Here is a 12,164-nt window from a genome sequence, read left to right as displayed (position 1 = left end):
CTGAACCCCCCACTTCAGCTCCTGCGGCTGTCATAAGCCATCCTGCCCCGTGTCCACCCCCTCCCCTCAGCACCTTAGCTGTTCAGTACCATTAACAAAGCCTCATGGGTCTTCCTCCACACACTCTACAAGGGGGGGTGGCGGGCAAAGCCGAAGGACCTCTTGGCTAATTGTGTCCTGCTGTGGGGAAATAGCCATTAGAAAAGCCATAATGTGCTTATTTACTTGTGACATAACGTTATCTCAACATAGTGACCATCAAATGAGGCACCCATAGAAGGAAACAAAAAAAAACGTACTTGTCTGCGGTTGCTGGGGGAAATAAATCATGGAAATATTGGCCTAATAAAGCAGACTGAATCTAAGGTAGTTTTTCACTCTGATCAATGTGTCCTTTGAAGATTCAATCTTTTTAAGAAGCTGATTAATAATCTATATAAAAAGCGTCAGCAAAGAGTGGATCACGTAGCGAGAACTACGATCTGGAAAAGGAGTTTCTCTTTCCCCTTCTCTCGCTTTTTTTTTTAATTGATCAATTAACGGCATGTAAAACCAAGCTGGCGCTACAACGTAAACGTGTGAGCTAGATGGGGCTTTGTAGAGAATATCTGGTGCTCCGCTTCACACAAGCTAATTAAACTTGTAAATCTCAGTGTGTTGCAGGCTGATTTTCCTATAGAGTAAAAATACCGGCATTAAAAGTGGAAAAAAAGCCAACTGTCAGCACAATTCATTCCAAAAAACAAAAACCTCATAAGCCTTGTTAACCAAGTGTACAGGAAAATCTCAACGTATGAAACCTAATTTTCAACAATGTAGCATAATTGCTCCCGGACATCAACAGCAAGCGGGCATCTCGTTGCAAAACCATATAGAAATTAATCAAAGCATCTACCAACATCAAACGCTCATGTTTGATATTGTTTCTGATGTATAGAAAGAGATACCAAAGGAAACACAATGGCAACACAGTCACATAAGGGCGAGTGGAGAGTGAGCCTTGATCTGGACAGATGAGGGCGAAGGAAAAGCCGAGTCAACTCACCAGCTTGAAGTCCTGAATGCTACAGATGAAGTAGGGCGTGTTCGGCCGTCGGCTCTCTATGTACACACAATCTGTGAGGATGACAAAAAAAAAAAAAAAGAGTGTTAACAACATCATCTAGACTATCAGATAAGATCTCTATTTTAATTTCTCAAACCTGCACAGAATCTGTTTCCCTTTGTAAAAGACAACTGGAATGCGAGTAATAGGATTAAAGAGCTTTTGGATGCAGGACTGTCTGCCCTTTCCAGAACAAACATCAAGGGGAGTCTGAGAAAGAAGGTCAGTATTGTTCCAACAATTATGTGATGGCAGGGGTTTTTGTAGAGCAGAAAACACAATAACCCAACACAAGATGAGACGCAAAACGTATCCTTAATTAAGCAAAAATTATAACTTTTTCTCCACTGTAGTGAAGCTGAGCAGAGGGCCTCTATGTTTAAATTAAATGTGACTGGCGGTATGGCCAGGTCATGAACCTTCGTCTCCTGAACAAAAACATTCACACTGCACAGCCCCAACAAGAAAAAGCAGCTTTAGCCAAGGAGACACACATAAACGCACACATACTTCCTTCCTCTGCGGTCAATCTGCCAAACATTTGTAGAGTGCGGGGGATGAAAAGATCACCCTCTTGTTCCACCCGCTTCTCCGCAGAGAGACAATCTGAGGCGCTCTTGAAATGGAAAATACTTCAGTGCTGTGCTGCACCGACATCAAAATTACTGTGAGTTGTTTGGGAGGGGGGGTGTCTGTTTAAAAGAAAGGGAGTGTTCGAGCTGTTTGCTAGATAAGAATCTTATTTACACAGAAGAATGAGCCTCCAGTTTGAAGACAGGCATTCTTTGATAGTTCAAATGTGTTGAAAACACAAAGAGGGCTGTGCTCGGATGCTTGGATCACCCTCTGTCAGACTGTGAGGTGCCAGTCGCTGCTCCATTCAAAACATTCATTACATTACACATTACTACTTCACAATACAAATCCATTTTACACTGGCATCCAAGCCAGTATTTATCTTACCTACACCTGCACCGTTCAGCTAGAGATGAGGTGATGGGGTTGCTGTGGTTTAAAGTCAACATGAAATCAAAACTGACATTCTTTACTTTAACTCTTAAAAAAAGGGTAAGACCATAAAGAGACATCAGATTATTATTTAGTACCATTTTCTATCTCTATTTTCTTATTAGGACACAAATTCAACTTAACAATTCTTATTTCTTTTAATGTATCGCTCACGATACATCACCCCTTATGGTGTAAATTCATTGAAATGACATTTTTTTAAACATTTTTTTAATTTAACTTAAAGTAAATATTTAACAAAACTTTTCAAATAATACGTAATACCATTTATGAATACACTATTACCCAACTATATAATTTAATACGCACGTTTCTAGGGCCTATAAATGATCAACAACCAAAACTTTGCTAAAAAACATGTTGTACACAATCTACTTAATGCCTTTTATTGACAGTACATACTTTGTTTTATCAAGTAAAGACTTTTCTACAGTGAAATCTTTAATGTTTTTTTAAGTAAATGTAAGATGAACATTTAGACTGAAGCAACTTGGGTTTACAAGCTAATGAATGCATTATTGCTTTAAATGTTCACTTTTTTTTATATTAAAAGATTTTTTCATGTTAATGTAAATGACAAATATGACAAGTCTATGGGGTAACATTTATTTGTCCATCTCTCACTTATCATTGAATAGCATATATGAGCCATAAAAGCCTGATGTAAGAAATATGATACTTCAGAATGCGCATGAGCTAATTACGAGCTACAGGCAAAACAAGTGAAAGAAGTCAATTTTGTTCGAATCTCAGATTTTCACAAAAATGAGTTCATTAAGACCTCGTCTATCGATCCCAATGTTCCAAATACCAATTCAACATCTAAAAGTATCTTTATTTGAAGAGTTCAGATGCAAAAGCCTCTAAATGCCATTTGAAATTTTCTTCTTTAATGACCATTTTTATCAACCTTGTATATTTCAGTTTAGTAATTTCACTTAAATGACAATTAATAGGTAATCTTCATTGCAATTTAAGTGAAATTACTGAACTTAAATATACAGGCTTGATAAAAATGATCATTCTAGAAGAAAATTTCAAATGGCACTTAAGAGGCTTTTGCATCTGAACTCTTCATTTGTACATTTTTTTTGTTCATCTTTATTCATGCTGTTTTTAAATGATGCCCATGAGCAAAACAAAGAATGTATGAACAAAGTCACCTCACCATATCTAAATATCCACAACAAACACCCTTTTCAACATGAAACCAAGAAATGAGACCTACACTTTCACTACCTCTTCCCACAACCGCTCAAGTGTTCGTATCCCCCAGGGTCCTGACATTTATAGTGCCAAATTTGTCCATTTACATTATTCCAATAACAAAATCTTCACGTGATCAATTTAATAACTTGATCCACCTCTGAAATGACTTTAGTTTTCTGGTGAGGTCACCTAGGCCATCCGGTCTATTACATCATGTTAAACAATAGCCGACTAGCTATTTTGCATTCAAGCCCAGCTACATTTGTGTTGGGACCTGTCACTAGTCACAATCCAATCAACTTCTAGGTCTTACAATTACATTTTTTCTCATTGAATATACCGTTTTAGTCAAAAGTCACTGTACAAAACTAAAACGGTTCACATTTCATCATCTTATATCGACTTTAAATAATTAAGGCCTAATGACTGGGTGATGTCATCAGAGGCGAAGAAAGTTATTAAATTGCTATTCTGATTACATCACCTAGTCACATTCAAGTCTGGCTAAATTCAGGTAGGGACTTCCCACATTTCATGATCCAATCACCTTCTGGTCACAAATGCCATTTCATGCCTACTTAAAAACAATTAAAATTTTTAAAAGCATAAATCAAACATCAGCTCTCAGGCCACAAATCATACGTTAACACATTTATATAATGTTAAAATAGAAATAAAAAGTCAATAAATAGCTAATAGCAAGCAGGATGTTAAAAAGTGGCTTATCAGAAAGCTGTTAAAAATCATTACAGATTCCCGACCCAATGATTCATTCACACTTCCTGGCTCATAAACAAAGGCCATGCCACGTGTTAAAAACACAAGTCGTGCATTAACAAGCAAGTGCGACTCCACCATCTTGTCTCCAGTTTCCTAAAGTCGTGTTGATGAAGGGGTTGAACCTCGCAGTTACCCGGCAGCCATATCTGAACACACAGCCTCTGGAGCGTGGTACAAACACACTCTCAACACCATAGTCCTCACTAGCAGCCTGTGTGTGTGTGTGTCATGGCTCTAAGCACAGATCTGGAGATGTTAGAAGTCTTTGTGTCTCTGCAGTGCTAAAACGGCATGGAGATAAATGTTTATCTGAACACTTCAATATTCCAGGGATGAATCCACGTAGCATGGGCTGAGGAGACTAAAAGCTACTACTAACAAAGGGAGAGCGATTCTGTTCTAGCCTTCTTAGTGCACATCTTTTATTTATTTGTTTTGTCTGGTGCTGTTATTGATCTTGTTGCGTTTATCTGTTCAATGCAGCAGGCAGAATAAAGATATTTAATAGTCGGAGCACATTGTAAACCATTCGTTGGGAGTGTGTGTGTGTGAGGGGGGGTGTTAAGAATGCAAGGGGCCATTTTGAGTGGATTGCATGTGTGACAGGAAAGGCTCGTTATCAGAGCTGGTCCGCACAGGGTTTTCTAAGGCTTTATAGTGTGTTAGTGGGATGGGCTGAGCTCTGTCCATCTGTTTCTACCTGCGCTCATTCTCCCATTTACAAGATAACGCAAGTGAACGTATTTATCAGTACCGTGACTGACAGCCTTCCATGGAGGGGGAGGGGAGGCTGAAGAACAAAAGAGACAAATCTCAATGAAATGAGATGACATGTTTCAGAACATCCCAGGCGGCGTTGAGAGGGATTTACCTTTGAGAATTGCGGCTTATAGTATCTTAACCCGGCTGGTAGATTCATTTAGAGGAAATGGATTCCCAACATACTGACAAGGCAATAGATGTCTTTGCTGTGAGCTGAAAGGAAAATACTGAGGTATAAAGATCTGATTTAAAATGCTTCCTAGAGTAAATGAAACTGTATAGCCTATTTCAAGGCAATAAAGCCACAATTTGTTTCTACCATTTATGTCTTTTTCAAAATAATTCAACGGATAGTTTACGCAAAAATTAAAAGTCTGTCATCATTTACTCACCCTTAAGTTGTTTCAGATCTAAATTAATTTCTTAAAATATTTGAACAATATGAGTATGGTAATCAATTGATGGGCCCCATTGATTTCCATAGTATGGACAAAAAAAAATACTTTGGAAGTCAATGAGGTCCAACTGATTGGTTACTAACATTCTTCAAAATATCTTGTGTTCAACAAAAGAAAGAAATTCATTCAGGTTTGGAACAATTACAGGATGAGTAAATTGCACAATTTACATTTTTGGGTGAACCTTTAATTATATTGAATCATTTTTATTACACTATTAAACAAAATGATCAAAATGACAACAATTGTTTGATTATAACAATTATATCAAAAACAACATTTATCATTCTTCAGCTTATTTTTCCATTAATTTCCATAAAAAAAAACACACGATTGTGAGTTTCACGTGAGGGCAAGAGATTTCCCCATGCAGATTTTGCATCGTGTTCAGCTTTGTCACACAGATTCGCTGCGTTGGCCAACAGAAAGCTGTTTGGTTTGAAAGTGACTCATGTCTGAGCTGTGCTTCATACATCTATACCACTGACATTAAATAATGGACCTTTTAAGGCCCTCAAAATTTAGCTAATGTGGACCCCACATTAACATTATGACAAGTTTAAATCAAAGATGTTATTAATGCCACCATTTGCGATCTCAATGTAATGAGAAATATGCTGGCCTAATAAAGCAGTTGACACATCGATATTTAAAAAAAAAAAAATTAACAGCTAAGAGAATGTGTTTTTAAAACAACCCAAAAGGTACTTTTCCCACCCATCTGTGAAACTCGTTTCCAAACAAAAGGTCCTCGTGAGATAAATTGTATTTAATATTTTACAATAATGACACTCCTCCCTAGCCGTGAAGAGTTGCGAGGCTGTAATTTACTTTGTACTTTGAGAGCGGACCTTTAAGAATCCAATCTGTTCAGCTGCGTTCCAGCCATTTTGTGCTTTTAGAGAAGCCCCTCTCCATCAGAGAGTGAGCAGGCGGAGAAAAAAGGGAAAGAGACCAAAAGAAAAAGAGAGAGAGAGAGAGAGAGAGAGAGAGAGAGGAGGGTCTGGGGGAGGGGTGTATAGGATTTGAAGGGATATGTGCAGTTCTATGGGCTTTGTAGACTCCCAAATGCCTCCCACAGGCCACAAGTCCCAACTCTCTCTCTCTTTCTGTCTTTTACACAGTCCCTTTACCTGACTCTCTCACTCTCTCTCTCTTAGTGGCCTGAAGAGAACAGGAGGGTGGGGGCTTTGCAAACAGCACAGATCCATTATCGACCACTCCACTGAAGCAGCCTGGCCTCATCCTTAGATTGAGATTTATTGAGCTGAAGAAATAGTCCATCACACGGCGAGATGCGTTCACACACACACGCGCGCGCATGCACCCATGCTTAAAGAAACTGACAAAAAAACCCTAGCGGATGTTAGAAGTTGATCTGTTTGCAGCTATTATTTCTTAATGTATTGTCACCCGTCACTTAGCAACATGAATATTCATGCAGAAAGGGAAGAGGGGTAGTACTAATCATCCTATCGTCCTCCTTTTCCGCCGAGGCTTATTGTTCACGCCATTCTTCTAAACCGGCAAAGCGTGGCTAAAAACACACCTTTACCGATGAAAGAGACCAGTCCTGCTTTCCGTGTCAATCCAGTTGCTGTTTAATGGAAGGTAAAGACAAAAGGCTGAAGTAAAATATTAATATTTCACAAGCGCTCAGCTGTTTCCTTCAAAAGAGTGCCGGTGTTACCTTCGATAGAAACCTTCTGCTAGGTGACGTCTCGGCTCATTATTAAATGCAGATGCTCGCTGTGGTCATGCTTATCTTGAAATTAAAGTAGCCAGAGCAATGCAGTTGAAATGGTAGGGGGGTTTGGACAAGGTACTGACTTCACACTCCACGCGTCACATTCACACCCCTCTTGCTACATGACGACAAGCGGCAAAGTGGCGACCTGCGCCACTCGTATCACATCGTACTGGGAAGTACTTCAGTACAGGTGCTTCAGCTGGCACCAATGCCCCGTGTCAGGAAAAACAGGCCGATCTTAACCCTGCTCATCCCATTTACACTGCTGCTCATTTCCTTCGCATTGAGATCTACAGCTTCAAACATACACACACAAACTGATTCTGCTATTCTCCCATTATCCACTATGTCAAGTTGGTAAATATTCACCCCATCTCATAGCAGGAGATTAATACCTTCATCCTGAATTATCAAACCTTATACAGTTTTGCCCTCAGAGTAGCCGGCAGTAAAAAGCGGACTCCCTCTGGGCCGGGAACAGAAGCCGTTTGACAAGTGTGGTACACTTAGTCTGTAGCAGCTTTCTAATTTGTAATTGGCAGGTGGTTCAATTTCACAAAAGCCTCTACAGTCTCCCTGTCATACAATGCAACATGGAGGGAAATTTCAGAAAAGATCTGACTCTTTTATTTCCAGCTATAGACTTGGTAAGGATTTCTCTACACACTGTTTGAAATGTTGTAAAAGGAAGAATGTCAGTGACACTTAAACCTTTTATTTCAGGAAGAATAAAACTTGACACATGGGGTTTAAAACCAAGAAACAAACAAAAGCGGCTCACAGTATATGACTACGTTTACATGCAGCCAATTTTCGGGTTATGGTCGGGTTAAGGTCACTATTCGGGTTTCTGAAACATTAGGAATAACCCGTTTACATGCGTGAGCAGAGAGTTTCTCCAGTATACATGGAATTTCAATATCCCGATGTAAACGGCGACGCGCGGTTAGCGTCTAGACGTACGGACAACCTTAAGATGCAATATGCGTCATTTACGATTCTTCTTCCTGTATCCAAAGACAACAACAACAGCAGCACGCGGATAATGAATCATTCGGGGCAGATAGCGATCGCCTTTGTTTGCGCTGTGATGCTGGTAACGTTACTGACCTCGCTCCAAAAGTATGCTGTGCTGTGTCTCACCATGTTTACTTCCGGTATACTGCACGTGGATTTTTGTACGCGCCGAGAAGTTTCTCTACTCAAAAGACCAAGATTCTTTGCGAATAGAACATGCGCAGAACACAAATCACTATGGGGATATGCCGATACACGTTTACATGCCAAGAAATTCAGGTTAGAAAAGGTGTACCCCAGGTATAATATCCCGTTTTTTAAAATCCGGGGTACGTGCATATTCGGGTTTTTGCCGTTGTTTACATGGCCGTTCGCGACTGGGTTATTGCTAATATCCCGGTTTTGAATGGGTTATTGGCTGCATGTAAACGTAGTCTATGATTGTCTGTACATCTTAACGTAAATGCATTGTGTTCAACACTGTGCTATTATGCGGAGTGAGCCAATCATAACAGAGTTCATTTACCTATAAAAATATTAAAAGGCACAGAAACCTTTTAAACAACGTGTTCTAACGGTTAGATATCGGGATACACGAATATTTAAATTCCTGTCGATAAGATTCATGCTATTCATTTTTATGTCAGGATTGAAAACCAATAAATAGTCAATATTTAAAATAGTAAATAATGCATTGAATATTAAAATGTACATATTAAATTACAAAAAAATACTATTGTGTTTAAAATTAAACTAATAACGTTTTAATCGCTCCAAGTGAATTTATTATGAAAAATGGATAATCATTTTGGAGATCTGCTAAAGATTACAGTTATTACAGTAAAGTAACTATTTCTTCTAAACACACTATTTCTTCTATTTCTACTTTTCAATTAATAAATAAAAAAAATCTAAAAAATAAAAAATAAAAAAAATAAAAAAAAGAAAGAACTCACTAAGATAAACAATGTGGTAAAGATGAATCATGCATCCCTAATCAGGTTCACTAAATTATGACCTTTCTGGCACAAAAATGCTTAAAGTGAGTGACCCCCGAGGGAAAATAAATGCTACGCAAGTATAAAATGTGGCCCTTTTAATTGAACCCATTGGATGATTTGATTTAAACAGCAAAGCCTCTGTTCTCCTTCAAGACAAGGATACGAGGGTCTCCTTGTCGCCTGCTCTGCCTCTGCCTGCTTTTCATCCCCCATCTCTCTTTCTGTCTGTCTAAATCTTGAGACAGCTGGAAGCAGAGTGGAAGACATGCATGGAAAAGTTGTCTCTCTACATGGGGTGATACTGTTGCTGTCTCCTCAGAAGAGCAACAGGGAGATGAAGACTGCTGCTTGATGACTCACTCAGGTGGTCAAATGCAGTTAGTCTCACCTCGCTGAATAATACATGACTCTAGCCAAGAGTGAGCCTGGTTTCTCCCCATGACAACAAACAAAGTTTATTTCAGAGAAGTCAATGTCAATTTCAGCAATGGCCGAATGCTCTTTGCGAAGGTGGTGCATGTCCATTTTCACCCCACCAAGTCTATTGAGTTCATTTTTGACTCTGTTCCAGGGAAAGATCTGAAGCTTTGTTCGCCTGTTAGTGTTTCTATAATCTCTCAACTGGATCCACTGACAAACATGAAACTTACACCAAGGTGCTAATCAGGCAAAATTGCGAGCAGACAAATAACCAGTCTTGAAATGATATTAGCGAGCTGACAAGGAACCACTCAGCTCTGTATGGAGGTGAGGGCGATGGGCTCAAGCTCCCGGTGGAGATTTCAGCCTTATGGAAAAGACTGCAAGCTTTGGGTGGCTCCATAATTAGGTGACAGCTGTCCAGACACCCACAGGCAGCCAGGAGAAAGAGAAAAATAAAGGCCACCTTCAGAGATGTACTCATCCTTTTGTAAATTCAACATCTAGACCTCCACCTCAATCATAACCCCAACAATAAGCTCTGTTCCAAAATCTAGTAAGCTGTCCTGCCGACTACTTTCAGATTTCTGTCTAAAGAAACCTCACCAGTGACTGAACTGGAACTTCACACAAATAGAACTCCTAATGTGAACGAATTTACACCACTCTCAATTTCATGTTTAATTTTTTTTTAAATAGCATGTTCAATTATTGAGTTTTTTTTTGTTTTTTTTTTCACTGACCTTGTCACAACGCATTTTTTTGTGATTTTAATGAAGCATTCTGGTGAACTAAAAGACAACATTTGTTTCAAGTATAAAAAAATATCAATTTGATTAAAGGCCATTGCACACTGAGTCCAAAATTTTTCGTATTCGTGATTCGGTGGCTCTGAATTGTCAAAACACCATTCAAACTGCTTGCTATGGATGAGAAAAACGCAGAAAACCAAACCGATTCGTTTTTTTTTTTTTTTTATGACGGGTGAAAGTTTCGGAGGCAGTGTGCAAGCGTGATTGACATAACCTGAGGTCGTATTTATTTTTTGACATGCGAAAAAGGGCCTTAATTTCAATATTCAATATTTATTAACTTTTCAGGTCAGTACATGCCAAATTTCCTCAAAAAAAAAAAAAATCTCTCAACTAATACTGTAAACTATACAGAACCATAGTTGGTAGACTTTAATATTAAATTAATTGTTTACTTGTTTGTAGGCTACATATATAAGGAAGTTTTTATAATAACGTTATAATAAATTTAAATGACAATGTGTCTTCTAGTTTTAAATATAAATATTTAAATGCTGGCTGTCTTAAACCGGATTTATTCAAACATACATTTATTTTAAAGAACAGGTTAAGTAAAAATACAATAATTATGCAATAGCCTATAAATTAGGGGTGAGAATCTCTAGGCGCCGTACGATTCGATTACGATTCAGAGGGCTATAAATAAATGACTATAAACAGTTTGCCTTAAAACTACTAAGTAATAACCCATAAAGAGTTAACGTACAATATATTTTATTAACATTGCAAAGAAGCAACAGGAAAATAAATCTGTGTCTAAATTAATATAATAACGGTACAGCCAAGTGTTTTTCCTCCTCTGGGTGGAAAAGTGTCATATGGCTTCTCATATTTGTCGTGTTTCCGAAATATTTTAGTTTTATTCTACAAAGCTTACAACTAGTGTGCCTCTTGTCCAGCTCCTTTCCTTTTTTAACTTCAGAAGCCAAAATATTTCCACACGTCAGCTTTTAACAAGGGTTTTTGGGTTTCACGCTCAGCCATTGCGTCTCTTGTGCATGCCACAGACGGACCACCTGCACTTCAGAGTTCTGTCAAAATTACGTTATTATAAATATATATCTGGATTTTTATTTATTTATTTTTTTTTGACATTTGTGAATCGATTCAGAATCGTCCACGTCCGCATCGCGATGCATCTTAGAATCGATTTTTCCCCCACCCATACTGCAAATGCATATATTTAGCAAAATTCTCCTAAGTACATTTTTCTAGCTGACTAGTTTTTGGACATTGAATGGCTTTATTGAGGTAAATGCATTGGACATTAAAGGACATTGTTTACAAGCTGTTTTATTGATGCCTTCCTGCAGTTAAAACACTGAGCAATTACATGTGACTGACATGATACAGATTTCGGTAAGTTATATAGTATTTCAACATACCTTCAAGTTTATTTCGTGTTGTGACCAGTAAAGCGAAAGATATGATCGTTCACAAGCGCTCTGCTTGAACGGAGGCACTACAACGATCTGTCAGGCGTCAAAAAAGATTGCGATAGCTCGAGAGACATCTAAGGTCTAACTCCAGTTTATGGGAAAGTAGCCAGTTTTTGATTCTTTTGAGGTTTGGGCTTGCAATTTCACCCCGAACCCCTCCCTCCCTCCCAATTTACATAAATGACATATTTATTACAAACTGCGTATTCTGCTGAAAAGCAACTAGTTTGCAGGTATAAAACACTCTCTAAGTAGGCAGCCCACTAGGTTTTGGATGAGAGTTATAATGAGCACAATAAAGCCCACCCCAACCCTCAGCCGAGCCCACGGTGGATATTCACCTCTCTTTATTGTCAGCATTCTCATCACACGGGTGGGAGTG

At 38.6% G+C, this 12,164-nt stretch overlaps 1 protein-coding gene across 5 annotated transcripts in view; it reads right to left on the bottom strand.

The window, feature by feature from the left end:
* The window catches only part of rerea (arginine-glutamic acid dipeptide (RE) repeats a), a 159,166-nt gene that overhangs the window by 69,691 nt on the left and 77,311 nt on the right, over positions 1-12,164 (bottom strand). For all 5 annotated transcript variants that reach the window (XM_039652986.2, XM_089124660.1, XM_089124659.1 and 2 more), the window contains one exon: positions 1,046-1,116. In XM_039652986.2, the coding sequence (XP_039508920.2) occupies positions 1,046-1,116 (71 nt within the window). The remainder of the gene's footprint in view (positions 1-1,045; positions 1,117-12,164) is intronic.

This window comes from Pimephales promelas, chromosome 20 (genome assembly GCF_988280905.1).
Source record: "Pimephales promelas chromosome 20, fPimPro1.hap1.1, whole genome shotgun sequence".
Taxonomy (NCBI): Eukaryota; Metazoa; Chordata; class Actinopteri; order Cypriniformes; family Leuciscidae; genus Pimephales; species Pimephales promelas.
Note: the sequence above shows the minus strand (reverse complement) of the source record. Positions and strands in the feature narration are given on the sequence as shown.